The sequence below is a fragment of the Bombus bifarius genome, unplaced genomic scaffold (assembly GCF_011952205.1).
Source record: "Bombus bifarius isolate JDL3187 unplaced genomic scaffold, Bbif_JDL3187 scf7180000008146_frag, whole genome shotgun sequence".
NCBI classification, from domain to species: Eukaryota; Metazoa; Arthropoda; class Insecta; order Hymenoptera; family Apidae; genus Bombus; species Bombus bifarius.
Window position 1 is genome coordinate 1 of NW_022884473.1, and position 16310 is coordinate 16310.

The 16310-nt window shown below is 44.6% G+C and overlaps 1 protein-coding gene across 1 annotated transcript; it reads right to left on the minus strand.

Moving 5' to 3' along the window:
• Positions 1 to 13272: 13272 nt before the first annotated feature.
• On the minus strand, positions 13273 to 15764 carry LOC117208622 (serum factor response D-like). Its single transcript, XM_033449871.1, has one exon. The coding sequence runs from the start codon at positions 14361 to 14363 to the stop codon at positions 13410 to 13412; it is 954 nt and encodes a 317-aa protein (XP_033305762.1). The 5' UTR covers positions 14364 to 15764; the 3' UTR covers positions 13273 to 13409.
• Positions 15765 to 16310: the final 546 nt, after the last annotated feature.

A 16310-nucleotide genomic window follows, 5' to 3' on the forward strand; every position in this document is an offset into this window, starting at 1 on the left:
ATCTAGATTATGTAAATTGCGTGAATTACCGTTAGCCATAATTCATAATTTATCGAAAAAGCGCGCTTCTTCTCAACCACGCTTTCCCCTACCAGCACCGACATTATCGGCAGATCGATAAGTATCAAAATACCACAAAGATATTAATCTCATCTTTCTTCTAACCGCGAAAAAATGCCGCGCAAATGATAAAACAACAGATCAGCCAGAAACATCGAATTCTCCACGCTTCCGACTGCAAGAAGAAAAACAAAGTTATTTGTGTATGATGGAAACGTCTCTGGACGATGCTCTTGTCACAGACGAAATTCGAGCAGCTGTATATAACAAATCGAAATTCCGAACGCCTTATCGCGTGTGACCGTCCGGTCAGCATCCGTTCTCAGCCGTCTGAGTGGCATTTGATCACTCCAGCCGTTCTCCGAATTTTACACTAAGTATAAACAAAACCTTCTCCCACTCCAACGAATGGAAGAATATAAATGCTCCCTTCAAAATCATCCAGTCAGTCTAATAAAAAAATTCTTAACTAATCCAAGTATCGAAAGTGTATCATCGCGAACCGAAAAAATTGTATAAATTGAGTAAAAAATAAAAAGAACTTTATCTCCTTGTCGGAAATTAACAAGTTCCTTACTTTTTACCTTAATTTTACACGACACTCTTAAGCGGTCGAGTGCGCGCGAGAATAGCATCGCGGATCGGCATTTCCACGGTGAGGAATGTAAAACGGTTACGCAGATGATGGATCATACGCATGGACCGTAGAGACTATCGTGAATGATGGATCAGACACACATACGCGTTCTTCGCTCTTCCGATATTCTTCGTAACAACTGCTGCGATCTCGTCATTGGAAACGATCTCGGGAAATTCAATCGAATATCGAGGAAATTTATAGAAAGCTACAGCTGTGTTCGAGTATTATTCTAGAGAAAAGTGGTTAACTCTATGAGACTAACGATACAATACGTCTCAAGATAACTTTTAGGAAAATGATTGTACCTTTAAAATTCTTTCGACACTTTTCGGTATATTCTTGTCATTGATTCTGAAAGTATTTGATTAATTTGCTGGTTAATAGGAAGTTGGTTAAAACCGAAGTTAGTTAAAGAAATAAGTAAACACGAAACCCGTGGATACTCTAGACATATGATTCTACCTGCACGCGACAAAAATATTCATGATCTGAACAAGGAAAGAAGTATTGTTAGATTCGCGTCATGCTGCAAATGAAAGATTTACAGCTCGAACCCAATTATCTGCTACATTACATTCTCGGGCACGTGTAGGCTGAACGTCATGATATATGAACACAAGTATAGAAAGAACAACATGGATATTTCGCGCGAAGGAAACGAAGCTTCACATATATAGTGTATAACCACTCGACAGTATTTGCTCACGAAAAATACGAGTTGTTAAAGTCTAACAAAAATTACGTATACAGTGGCAAAGAAGAAAACTGTTATGCCGTTTACTCTTATTTCTAATTGACAGAAAGTCGTCAACGAACAAAGAGCGCTTTTTCTTATTCTCTGTACCTTCGCGAAGCAATCACAGAAATTCTCCAAAATGCTTCGTGTCGACTAAACAAAGAAAAAAAAATGACAGCTGCTAAGAGCAAACTACCTCCGGAATTTTCTTCGTTTCTAAGTGAACCAGGAAGAAAGAAGGGAAGGGTTAATGACGCCGAAACTGAAGGGTGGCCACGGATCGTTTGAAAGGGGTCACGACAACCGTTACAATTCAGTCGCACCTGTTCCTCTTCCTAGTTACCACGCCGAACCATTGCGCGCTTTTACGAGCGTTCCCGCGATAGTTTCCTGGAACTTGCTCGTCCTTTCAACGAAGGGTCGATCGGTTAATTTAAACTCTCGAAGGCTTTGTCCAGTCGGTAACATCGATAAGCTTAAGTCGAAATACGGATTTCTCGTAAATTCAGAATTTTATTGCCACCAGGATGTATATGGAGGCGACAGATGAAGAACACGATGTAAATTAGATTTCTTGCTTTTATAGAGAAGCAATTTTTAAATTGAACACCAGTCGTCGATCGGTTCTGTAGATCGTTTTTAATAACAAAATAAATTTGGTTAGTCCATAAAGGTTTGTTCGTGTGAATCTTCCCATAGATCATCCGTAACGTAACTACCGCTATAACCGGCTGCAGATACATTTTCCTTGAACATGTGGCGACACTTGACAGTAAACTTCCCAACAGTTTACGTCGCGTGACGCACGACACAAAGACCCTATACCTGCGGACAAGATGATTGCCAGATGTCGATACATTCGTACCGAATATTTCCAGCTAGCCTAAGGACCGCTATAAATCTTAGGATTTATTTTAGCTAAGGTCCTCCAAAGAGACAAACAGTCTTTGTTTATCAGTCTCGAAGTCGACCACCTACCACGGGGACACACGAGAAATCTGCTATCTCTCACGTACGACGCTGCCCGCTAGCAACACCCTCTCAAGGGCAGCTAGCATCCGTTTCCAACGACCAACACGAATTAGCCAATAAACATTAACGTACATTTCCCTCACTTTCCGAACCAAAGCTTTTCTCAACGAATCCGATGCCTTCGCATCCTTAGACACATCCCAACGAGTCTTCCTCCGCAGCAGCATCGCGACAAAAATGTCAGTCTATTACCGCGAGTTACCGCAGTATATCACGATCGTTATACTTACACGGTTCGAGCCGAATAATTATCTAAGTTCTCGACATCTCGTGCAATCATTGTCCGCACTCGCAGCGTATCTCGAATCGTAGCTATCCAAGCTCTATCTTATAACCGCGCATTCGCGAACCGAATACAATCGCGAATCCTGCATCAAGTGTACTCATTGACATTAGAGTGAATAAACATTTATCGTTCAAGAAATCTGAGTTTTCCTCCCGACCCTATCACGACATACCACCTCAAATTGGTGACCCCGACGTGATTATCCCCGAGTGCTCGTGAAACGTAACACAATGAATCTAAATCAGTTCGAAATGACCAATAACGCCCACTCCGCACGTACGAAGGCTGGCGGGGACAACGCAGACTCGATTAGCGCCCTTCTCCGCGTGCCACCGTTCTGGTCTGACGACGTCGACTTGTGGTTCAAGATGCTGGAAGTGCAGTTCGAAACTGCCCGGATCACTAGTGACCAAGAAAAATACCAGGTCGTCATCGCGAATCTCGACAAGTCGCACGCGAGATTAATTCGAGACGTATTCGACGCCGCACCGGCGACAGAGCGTTACGAGTACGTCAAAAAGGAGCTCATCAAGCGATTGGGAGAGTCGTACGCCAAGAGACTCCGACAGGTAATCGAGAACGAGCAAATGGGAGACAGGAAGCCCTCTCAGTTTTACCGTGATCTCAAAAGCCTAGCCACCAATTCGTTAGCAGACGATGTCATTTTCACCGTCTGGGAAGGTCGACTTCCATAGCGCATACGGAGCATCCTAGCCTCTGTACAGAACAACGATCCGGACTCCCGCATACAAATTGCCGATAACATTTACGAAGCCACCCTGGAATCAGGGCAGATCGCCGCGGCCAGCGCAGGCCGACTACCTGCGATAACCCTCCCACCTGGCCAGAATAGCGGAATAGGCGACGCCATGGCAGCCTTCGCCAACTTGGTCACCGAGCGGGTAGCGCGAATGGACGCCCATATGAGCGAGATGCGAGCGCTAGTAGCCGAGCAAAGAAGCAATGAACACCGTAGGGCACGAGTACAATCACGCTCGCGTACACGATCCCGCCGCCGTTCGCGCCCTCGCGATACGCTGCGGCAAGACGGGCTGTGTTACTATCACACACAGTTCCGAGAAAGCGCGAGAAAGTGCACACCCCCTTGCTCCTGGAACTCGGGAAACCGGACTAGCCGTCCGTAAAAGCGGCAAACGACGACGGTTTGGCATCTCGCCGCATATTCGTAACGGACAAGAACTCGCTGATCTCCTACCTCATCGACACCGGCGCAGATGTTTGCGTATACCCGCGCAACAAGCTACACGGACACGTGAACAGAAGCGAGTACGAGCTGTTCGCGGCCAACCTGTCCCTACCTAAACCTGTCCCTACGCAGAGCATTTAAGTGGGATTTTACCGTAGCCGACGTCAAAACACCCATCATCGGCATGGATTTTCTAAGCCACTACGGGTTGCTCGTGGACCCGCGAAACAAAAGGCTTATCGATACGATAACACAGACGTCATCAAGGGGATACACCGCCACAACAGACGAAGCGTCCGACAAGACCGTCATCGGCGAATCACCATACCACCAACTCCTGGCAGAATTCCCGGACCTCACCCGCCCACCGATCTTCGGAAAAGAGAGAATTCGACACGGTATGCTACACCACATCGAAACTACACCTGGTCCACCAGTCTACAGCAAACCGCGTCGGCTTGCACCTGATCGACTTAAAGAGGTAAAAGCGGAATTCGAACACATGATCGAGCAAGGCGTGATGCGACCATCGAAAAGCCCGTGGGCATCACCCCTGCACGTAGTGCCGAAAAAGGACGGAAACCTGCGACCATGTGGCGACTACCGTGCGTTGAACGCCCGCACCGTACCCGACAGATACTCACCGCCACATATCGAAGACTTCGCGCAACATCTGCATAGTAAGCGAATCTTTTCAAAAATCGATCTAGTCCGCGCTTACCACCAAATTCCGATTGCGTCCGAGGACATTGAAAAACCGCGATAACAACGCCTACCGGACTTCTCGAAACAACAAATATGATGTTTGGACTTCGGAACGCCACGCAAACATGTCAGCGGTTCGTCGACGAAATCATACGCGGGCTCGATATCGTCTACGCGTACATCGATGATTTTCTCATAGCCTCGGACGACGAAAACCAACATCGAGAACATTTGAAAATCTTGCTCAACCGTCTCAATAATTACGACGTTGTGATAAACCCCACGAAATGCGAATTCGGCGTGCACGAAATCACATTCCTCGGATACTCGGTAAACCCCGACGGAATTAAGCCGCCGCCCGAAAATGTCGAAGCGATTGTAAAATTGTCGAAGCCCGCGAACGCCAAGCAACTACGTAGATACCTCGGTATGATAAACTTCTACCGACGTTTCATACCGGGGGCCGCAAAAACACTTAAGCCGCTCAACGACCTGTTAAAAGGCGCGAAAAAGGGCAACGCGCCCTCGAGTGGTCGGAGCAGTAGGAAAACAGCTTTCGCGAATCGCAACGTGCACTCGTGGACGCCACGATGCTGTCGCATCCGATACCAGGTGCGCCTATCAGCCTCACGGTAGATGCGTCCGACTACGCAATGGGGGCAGTATTACAACAACGCGCGAATAACCAATTACAACCGCTAGGATTCGCAACGAAATCTTTGACCCCCGCTCAGCAAAAATATAGCGCGTACGATCGCGAACTACTCGCGATATACACCGCAGTCAAACATTTTCGACACGCCTTAGAAGGCAGAAACTTCACAATATAGCGACAACCGTTGCCTCGGCCCTCCTCTCTACATAGATAGCTCGTTTCGGCGTACCTTCAAAAATAACGACTGATCAAGGACGCCAGTCCGAATCAAACCTATTCAATGAACTATGCCGGTTGCTCGGCATTAAGCATTTACGCACAACAGCCTATCACCCCGCATCCAACGGAATGGTGGAGCGCCTACATCGACAATTAAAAGCAGCAATAAAATGTCACAATACGAGCAACTGGGTAGAAGTCCTACCAATTGTTTTATTAGGCATAAAAACCGCTATCAAGGAGGACCTGAACGCAACGGTAGTCGAAATGGTTTACGGTACTGGCATACGATTGCCGACAGAATTCTTCGTACCAACGAAGCAACAGGCCAACTCGGAATTCGCGAACCGTTTAAAGGAGCGAATAGAGAAAATCAGTCCTCACCTGATTACGCGACACGGCGAGAAGAAAACCTTCGTGTTCCGCGAGCTCGAAACATCACCATACGTATTTATACGCCATGACGCTCCAAGCTCTATCTTATAACCGCGCATTCGCGAACCGAATACAATCGCGAATCCTGTATCAAGTGTACTCATTGACATTAGAGTGAATAAACATTTATCGTTCAAGAAATCTGAGTTTTCCTTCCGACCCTATCACGACATACCACCTCAAACAAATAAATCAAAATCGTAAAGTATGTTATAAATAAAATCTGACTTCACGAGGTGTTGAGCCCTCATAAAAGAAGTCTTTTATATCTCGCAGATGATTCATAACATGACGTCTACTTTAACTTGTTCCTTATACCTCCTTGTCGAAAAAGTTAATAGTTTACAAATTCGAACATTACATATGTGACGGAAGAAAAGAGAGAGAGAGAGCGTTTCGTCCCGGGACTACCGGTGGACTCGTCAGTAAGGCTATGCCCGGTAGTCCCTGCCTTAGACGTAGAGGGAGTCTCGCTAGGTGCGGTATTTGTATCAATCGCTCGTATATTCGACCGCTAGCGAGTTAGACAGATAGACTCGTTGTCGTCGTAGCCCTCTGGTGTTGGCGGTTGGTACCCGCGGATCGCCCGGGAGGTGTTGCGCCGCGTTGATGCCTCGTCCAGTGAGCGTCCTGTTGATATCGATTCGCCACACAGCCTCCCCCTAGCGCTATAGCGTGACCTCGAAGCCATATAGCGCGATACAAGATAGAGGGAATGGCCCGTCGTCGATGATGGAAGGCTGATCGTCATGGGGGGGACGAGGCGGCTGGCTCCTTCTGACTCCTTCTCCAGAGGTGCGTGTTCGTCGTCGGTGGTCACCAATGAGGCGGATGAAAAGAGAGAGAGAGAGCGTTTCGTCCCGGGACTACCGGTGGACTCGTCAGTAAGGCTATGCCCGGTAGTCCCTGCCTTAGACGTAGAGTGAGTCTCGCTAGGTGCGGTATTTATATCAATCGCTCGTATATTCGACCACTAGCGAATTAGACAGAGAGACTCGTTGTCGTCGTAGCCCTCTAGTGTTGGCGGTTGGTACCCGCGGCTCGACCTGTCGGCGTCCTATTGATACCGATCCGCCACACATATCTACATAACATCGGCCATTATATTTGCCAAACCAAATTTGTTTTCTTGTAACATTCTGTGATTAATTAATGCTACAACAAACTTAATATAGAGTGTCACGTGCAAAATTTGCACGATAAATCAGATGACTACGATACAATCTTCAAATACGATCGTATCTTTCGTATACAAATTGATAGTTTCCACCTAACTGACAGATTTTTATACCCTTGGAAAAATAACGTCTTGACGAACAATTCACGCCAATCAACGCCAAGAATGAATCACGCAAATTCTACTGGAAGTCCTCTATTCACTTTTTCGATTTATCATCAGCTGGAAACATCAAAATTATCGGCTGGTGATTGGGAATTAATCGAAAAATAAATTACAAGCATTGAGACACGCGAGTGCCCGTTTCTTTCTCTATTTTTCTGTCTGCTTGTTGGAATATTAAGGCGCAATCACGGCCCGCCAAATTTATTCCCGTTCCGTAGTGCCCTGTGTCGGTGAAAAAATTTGAAATGCCGGATTCGAAGGCGTGGAATGCCAACAGCCACGTTAGAGAGCCCTCTTCTCTCTTTCTGGTGGAAAGACGAACGGGTGCACGCGTATGCTCGGACGCTCTGACGCACGAAGAACCGCCCGTGAACAGAAACCAGACACGCGTGTAACGTTAAACCGGGCCGTCGATGAAAAACGAACAAGACTTTCGCGACCGATGGGCGTTTTCAATGACAGATCGAATCGTTCAGTTTCACGGTTCGTTCGGGGTCACAGTAGCGTTCATCTTGGCATAAAAACGCGCTAGAGACGATTTCTCATACATTGGTTAAAGTTGATGTGTGTTTCGGCGAATTGTCGTTTGGAGGAGCGATACACCTAAAGAAACGCACATATTCATAAGAATCTACGTTTCGTATTCTTCGTATCGATTTCTTTATTTTTATTGGTCGTATCATGTTCGATGTAATAGTTGGTTTTTTAGCTAGTGAATTAACAAGATTTAATAAGAAATTTAGTACAAATGCTCCATGCGTCGTGTTTGACACGTCGTTGTTAAACTCTCATTTATAGGAAATTCAAAGCTGTATTGTCTCACCCAGCTTAAACCTTACGAACTCTTTTCGCGCGTTTCACCCGTCATTGAACGAAACGATGAAAACGTTCATCCATCCACGTCTCTCCAGTAATAATCCAATTAACCTGTTTCCCCAATAAGTCGAAATTCGCGATCGAAACGTGAGATCGCGAAGAAAAATGCGCGCCTACTTTAGGATCGCGCCATCTAACAACGAAAGAAGAAAACTTCGTGAGCCAGCAACTACTTTGTCCAAAAGTGGCTTTATTCGAAAAGTCTGCTGTTCAGCGTGTTCGCGCCAGCAGCACCAGAGATCCCTTATCACGGACCATTTAAGTAATGAGCCGGCACTTAGCAGCGCCGCTTGTCTTTCATTCTTCTCGTGTCTCTGTGATCGTCATCGCCGTCGTTGGTGTCGTCGTTGGTGTCGTCGTTGGACCTGTGTCATACTTCGGCTTTTTTTCTTTCATCCTCGCGTCTCAGACTCGGTAGCGTGGTACGGAAGGAGGGACGGGCACCGAGCTTCGAGTGACAATGAGCAAGCGAAGAGGAACGGCCGTCTACTACTGGGACCCACCATTAAAGTTCGTGCTTCTTTCGGAGCACGTCTGCACACCCCAGGGCTCCTTCTCCTTCGCTAACAATGCCACTTTGCAGACTTCGCAGTTATCTTCAGCCGGACGACCTTCGGCTGAGGCTTCCTAGCTGGCGTGCACCAGAGACACTGACCGAGAACCCTCTTGCTTTTGGTCTTTCGTTGCCAGTTGACTCATTCATAGGGATCACCATTGTCGGAGAATTAGTTTCAGAACGAAGGAGAATTGTTGGTGATCTTTAGTTAATTTAGAGCGGAAGGTTTCGTAATTTGTAATTTGTAGTTTACAACAGAAATTCCTATTGTTTATTAGGGAACTTATGCCGCAGTTCCTTACATTTGAGGGAGGTCTATGGTAGAAATTTTTATGGTAGAAAAATATCGTAGGAGTCAGCCTCCATTATTAATAATACGGATACAGCTGTGCATATTTTACTTTGTAATTTTAACACGAAAATATCCAGTGATCTTCGGAATATTTGAAAACATTTTGGAAACAATTAATTTGTTAACTGCGAAGTTTATTTCCTTACATATGGGGGAGGTCTATGGTAGAAATTTTTCAGGAGCGCGAGTAACCCGGAAAATATCGTAGGATAATTAATTATTAATAATACGGATACAGCTGTGTATATTTTACTTTGTTAATAATTTTAACACGAAAATATCCAACGATCTTCGGAGTATTTGAAAACATTTTGGAAACAATTAATTTTTAACTTTTTAAAGTTTAATTTCAAAAATGCCTCTATGGGGTGAGCAGGTAAAATCAAACAATAACGAATAAACACGTCGAACGTAGTTAAGTGGTTAAGAGCACAAGAAGACAGTTCTTCGCATACCCGTCGACACTCGGACTATTCCTTCTAGCTAAACAGCTCTCTAGGAGAAAATCGAGCATTCCAATTCAGCAGAATCTTGAATTGTCTGGAAGCCCCGGAAGCAAAGCAGGGGAAACAACCGTTGAGCGAAAGGACGAGGAAAAGAGAGAAAGAAGGGAAACGAGAAGCGTCCGGTGACGTTGCAATTTTAATCGTCCTCCGGTTATCTCTTCTGGGCACACTGCGATAGTGTGACACAACCGGTAATATTAACTTGGCAGACAGCTGTAAAAGTTAGTCGTGGTGATAACGTAGCATAAAGAATGGCTGTGTCCTGTGTCATCGAACGATCGATAAACCGCTAGTTATCAATGTCCAAGCTAGATCTATTGTTCAGAAAAGAAAACAAAGGATGGTCGACCACAGAAAACGGTACACTTTCTTCCCTAAAGGCCATTCTGCCAGATGTGGTTAATCGAAGCAGTAGCTCAGATGTAAACTGTCCTCTTCTCTTTACTCTTAGTTAACCAATAGTTGGGCGAATCACCAGAAATTTACAACAGGGGCCCCAATCGGTGACCTGGAAATTCTGGGGCCTGAATACCTGTCTAACGAACACCTGTCTACTTCGATCAGTGTTTGCGTTACCGTTGCTTACCACCAGCCAAAATAAATAATTACAAAGCATGATTTAACACTAACTCTACCAGGCCTGGTCAAAAGGCCGTGTTTCAACATTTAATTTAGAATTGTACAGTCATTGTTGTTTCTTCTCTTCTTCTAACTTTATGTAGATTCTTACGTTAACAAAAATTGAGAAATTGATTAGTCGGATAATATAAGAATTTACATAAAGTTGGAGGAAGAAAAGAAACAACGACGAACGCACAATTTCAAATTAAATTTTGAAACATGTCATTTGACCGGGTTTAGCAAGGCTAGCGTTAAGATAATAAATTCGCACTCTTATAAACCGATTTATAGAATACTGCTCCCACTATAGTAAAATGAAATATACTATAAATAGACGAAGAATTTCATATGTTGCTTAAAAACGTTTCTCGCAAAGAACCAATCTTTAATCTAAATATATATATATCCAAACTCCGGAATATACTCTGCCCGTTCCCAAATCTCATTCTATGCTAATTTGATTATCTGAAATCGCAGTGCACGAGTTTCAAGATCGACAGCTAATTTCGTCCGTGTCCAACCTTCATTATTCTCTTCTTCTCTGTTATTTGTTCTCGAAACAAAAGTTACGATACGTCTCTGTAGTTGCATACATTACAATGTTAACGGCTCGTTCTCCAACATTTCGAACAGCTTGAACAAATCTCGTTCCAATGGCCTGCCAATCAAGCCTAGTTGTGGAATAACGCAACACGCACAATATCAGCCGCATCTTCGTAGTTTGGTACATTAAAATAGTCAGTGGAATATAGTGGCATAGATTTGACTGCGAAATCCTGGGACACTCTATATAAGGAAAGGACCCTATCAAGGGAAGAACAAGATTCGAGTAAAACCTGATCGAACAGTAATATTCGTTGGAAAAACTTGTTAGATGGTAATATTTGCAGGAAAACATCGTCGCACAATTACGGTCACAAGGGAGACATGGTCACACGGTAACATTCGCAAGAAACTTTAATATGCCAATCACGCACAACGTCTGGATGCTTTAAGAAACAATGATCTTTCTATCTGCCGAAGAGCACACGACATTTTCCCACGCGAATCAAACTCGCCACGCGATAAAAGACCCGCCACTGGCCAAAAAACTGAGCGAAAGAAAAAGGACGGAATTAAAGAACCGAAGAGAAAACTCAAAACGACGTGTCCGTTGAGGGTAATCACAGTGTTACGACCGTTCGCGGAGAGACGCGGTCGCGAGGAAAACGCGTCAGCGAGAGGCGTAAATTCTCGCTACGATTCGGTGAATCGACGCCGCGAAGTAGTCGTTCCCCTGTTTCGGTTAAGATAACAGAGGTGGTTAAATGAATATGACACAGCAGAGTAAGTTATATTTCACCGTTTATTCTAACAACTTATAACGAAAACAGTTACGCTGGTGCGTATGTACGAGATGAGTGAGTGACTGATCTATGGGTGTGTATACCCGGTTGAAGGATGTTGACCGTTCGAAGGATGTAAAATCAGTACTGTCTTGGGAGACGATGCTGTCTCGGAGGAAAGCTAAGGATGGGTGTGTCTAGCGCACGGGACCATCGGATTTGTTTGTGACGATTTTAGTTAGGAGAGTGAGGGAATAGGCTTCGTTGTTAATTGGTCACACGAAGGGTCTTAACCGCCCTCGAGAGAAAGTGGTTAGTGGGAGGAAAGTTGCAGCGTACGTGAGAAAAACTAACTTTCCCTTGTCACGCCGTGGTAGACAATAGTCTTTGGAAATTCTTCGAAAACAGACGTTTGTTTGGTTTGAAGGACCTTTACTAGGAAATCTATGAGATTTATGGAAGGTACTTGAGACTGTTGAGGGTACGCAGTGAGTATCCGAAAACATCTGGTTGCCATCTTGCCCGCGGTGTGTGGCCTCGGCTAGGTAGAGTGTTACGCGACGTAACACACAATGATTTGGCCGACGATTTCGGCCAATCTGCATAACTTAACGCGCGTTTCCATTCGCTAGTAATTAGAGTCGGCGATGCTTACTTTGTCTCGGTCGGCAACGAAAAAGATAAAAAAGAAATCCGATTGACCAACGATAAGGGAACTTCCGAGCAGAAACCACAGATCCCATCTCGAGGAGTATGTATCGTCTTTAACGAGCCTTATTTTCGCTTTCGAGTTGCGTGTCACGGGAGGCGAGCATATCTATATTCCCTTTGTAACTTGATCTGCACTGCACTGTGTGTATTCGATAATATTTTTCGCGAACGTGCGTGCTGAATTTGCTGGGAGAATTATTAGGTAAAACGGAGAATATTGCAATTTCTACACAAAGGGCGTGTCACGATCTTTCAGCTTGGTCACAAATTAATATAGCGTAGTCTATATAAAAAAAAATCTTACTAATAAAATTATTATACGATTTCCTGCGTGCATGACGCTCGAGGAATAAACGAAAGTGTAATTTTCATTTTCAAGGTTCGCGTCACGAAACATACGCATTTACGGATACATCTCACCACACAGTATCGTATTGTGATTGCAGACACGTGTTTGATCAGTAAAAACGGGACACGCGGTCGGTGAACGCTTGCACGTCAAGTACAGGATGTGAATTTTTGCGTTTCGTCCTCCAGGCCGCGTGAGAAGAAACACTAGACAGGCCTCTGATATATCGCACGGGATACGGGACACTGCGTTTGTTCCAGACGCACACAGGTAGGCCACGCATGGACGAATGAGAACTTATATTCCGGCACAAGGATAATGACTGAGGATAGCGTCGCCAGATTATAGAAATTAATGGTAATCATCGTTCGACCGCGAATCCCGCGAATTCCCAGCTACCAGGAAAATGCTTATTTTTCTTTTCTTTATCAATACCTAAGTAAGTTTGAAAAGTTACATGTACAACAGCAACAATGTAAATATGGATGCTGTTGACATTTAGGAGGGAAAATGTCGATGACTATGAGAGTCCTCTTTCCATCATATGTATAGTTCGGATTAAAGGATATTTGTATCTCAACGTTTATTTGCACTTTTAGAAGTTTCTCTTTGTGTATTTTGTTTGACTTCCGGATTTTCAAAGACAACAGTATCTTAAGGATACAAACTTTAAACGTATATATTTTTCACACCTTGTTCGACCTTCGGGTTGAGTAAAGTACGGATTATGTACAAAGGTATTTAAAGCGTTATAAATCACAGATTTACCCAGCGTGGCATAAAACGAAAACTCTACTCACCAATGTCCTTGATACGAAGTCTTGACGAGTTTCAGAGTGAAGAGGAACTGTATAGCGCACATGAGGAGACAACAGAGGTTTAGGGAGAGGGCGAGTGCGCACAGCGCTAACGTCACCTCGTAGACAATCGTATACTCTTCCTGGCTGATCAGGCTACTCGGCGTCACCGTTAACGGTGAGATCTTCAGCAAGAAGATCAACGAGAGTAGCGCCAGTAACAACGACACTAGACACAATAAACCCAAACTAGTCAACGTCTCTTTCGCGCCAACCTCGTGGTCCTTGTGATTCCTTGACAGGGACGACGACCAGGAAGCGTTCAAGGGGTACGCCGTGGAACCGGGACCGGTTAACTGTCCCCCGGTAGTCGTACCCTGAAGAGCAGGTGCAGGCGAAGGTGTCGCCTGACTGGGTAATCTGGACAGTCTCGAGATATCAAAGCCTCCATTCGCTTTTGGTCTGCTGTCCTGGTGCAGCGGCGCCGGGGATATCACCCCCAATGTAGTCGACAGATTATTATTATTGTTATTGTTATTCTCACCGGCAACAGGACTGACGCTGTTCACAGAATGCTTCGACGTGGACAACGTGGACAGATTAAGAGCGTGCGAGTGATTCAATCGTTGCGAAAGATTGTTCACGCTCACCTGAGAATGATTCAAAGGGTGTCTGTGAGTGAAAGATGGCGTGGTGGCAGCCTGATGCACGTTGGCTCTTTGATGGACCACCGAGTCGTAAACGTCGACTCCCCGTCCTTGGCTGCCCCCTGTCGTTCCACGAACGTTACTGTTTTGGTTGTAATGATGGTGTTGCTGTTGATCCTGTTGGTGACCAGAATGATGGTGGTGGTGGTGGCCGCCGTGCAACGAGCCCGAGCTCGCCTGGTAGTAATTGTGCTGGTGCCTGGAGCCCGCTGATGACGGTTGCCCCGTCAGGATATGCTTCAGCATTACTCGACGCTGGAATGCCTGAGGAAGACTGCGCTTCTTCCTGCTCCTCTACATGGCGCTACGCAGGACTCGCTTCTGAGCACGTCTTTCTCGTTGGAGGCTTAATCTTTCTTTTCTTTCCCAGTAGAATTTTTACACAATTCTTTCTCCCTTTTATCATTAAATTACCTGTAATTCTTAGCGATCTTTAATCTTTGTCGCTTCTTCCCTATATATATATTTTTGTTTACTTTTCTCCGTAGCGAATTTTGTCTTTCTGACGCAGGATTAGGTTCCTGGACTTAGGGAGTTGCTACACGCCAGCTCCACCATGGCGACGGCATTCACTAGGCAGCCTACATAGCCACCTTTCAGTTCACGCTTCGGGACACTTTTTTCGCTGAGATTCTCCGCGATGAGGCATGAAAGCAGAGACCACCGTCTGCGGAGGCATGATTATTATATTGTTCCTTTTAACGAGTAATCGTTTTACTCGAGTCCTCTTACTAAACCGTAAGTACAAAAGACTATTATACTTAGATAGGTACTTGGTCTCGAGAACCAACTTATTTTGGTCTTTCGATTAAGTTCTTAATTAAATGCTCAATTAGATATTCATAAATATATCTTCATAATATTTCCCTCATCTATTTCTTTGACATTCTAGCAACCTCGTTAAGACGTCCGCCACTTCAACTTCTATCTACAAGTGGCAAAAACTGAAGCTGACCTTCTTCATGGAGAAACATGCCGGAAATGGCATCCGCACGTGTGAATAATTATACTCAGTGTCCAGGTAGTTCTTTCGATCATCCGATAGAAGTCGTTTCTGTTTTTCAGAGTTCGTTCACGCCTCCAGAATGTAAAAATATCCAAGGAAGTACCATTAGGAAGCAATGAAATTCAGAGCTTCTGTGGTTATTCCTTTTTCTGATTGTTTCTTTTCTTTGCCCAAAATGGATGATTTCTATATCAAATTGTTTATTCGTATTTTTTTTTTAATATTCCCTGAGATTTTCAATCAACTCGATTTCGAATTTTTTAGCACCCGATCTTCTGGTTGACGTCGTTAAAAAAGAGGAACGAGTGCACAGGAAGCATGGTCGGCGTGAGCATGATTAGATCCGTTCTGCCCGATGACCTTGCCAGTGATAATAGCGGTTCGTTAAGGTGGTTGCAGTCTTGGTTTGCTTCTGTTTCGATTTCCAGCGAACTCGTCAGCCGGCATGGCTTCCGAGATGCTCCCCCTGAAACAAGTCGAAGGGAAATAATTAATGGACTCTCTGTTCGATTGTACGTGGATGACAAGCTGACCGTAAAAAGAAATATACAAATACGATTAGAAAATATAATCCGAACCCCTTTCGGTTTGATCTGAAGGTTTCTTTTTCTAGACGGAACCAAAGATTCTTATCTGTTTTATGGTGAGCTAAGGAACTCCTTGAAAACAGCATTTATAACTTTCGAAAAAGAGACAGGTATTTCTTGCGCGAACAATTGAATAATTAATTCGTTCTCTAAATATCCTTATTTGTTGTTCCTAAAATACATAATGATTGGAAGCTTCTTACGGGAAGCGCAATCAGCCGCTGATATCATTGAAGTCGAAACGCCATTAAAACCATATTACGATTCGCATGCGACATGCTCCATTCATGAAAACACAAAAGCAATAAACAAGTACAAATCAACGAAATAAATCCTCCGAGAACGAGACGTTACAGGAATTATACCATTGCGAGGATACAAAAGACTTGCTCATGAGCTACTTCCTTCAAGTAGTCGAGCGGTGTATTTTCCGGTCGTTAACTTCCATATAATGGGATATTAAAGAGTACGGACACAACGCTGCTATTTTTCAACTGCTCATTATCAAATTACGCAGCGGGAATCGTTGCAACGACGAAACTGTAACGACTCGTACCTGCGTATCTTCCATTTAGCTACGGTAAACGCTGACTTGTCTGC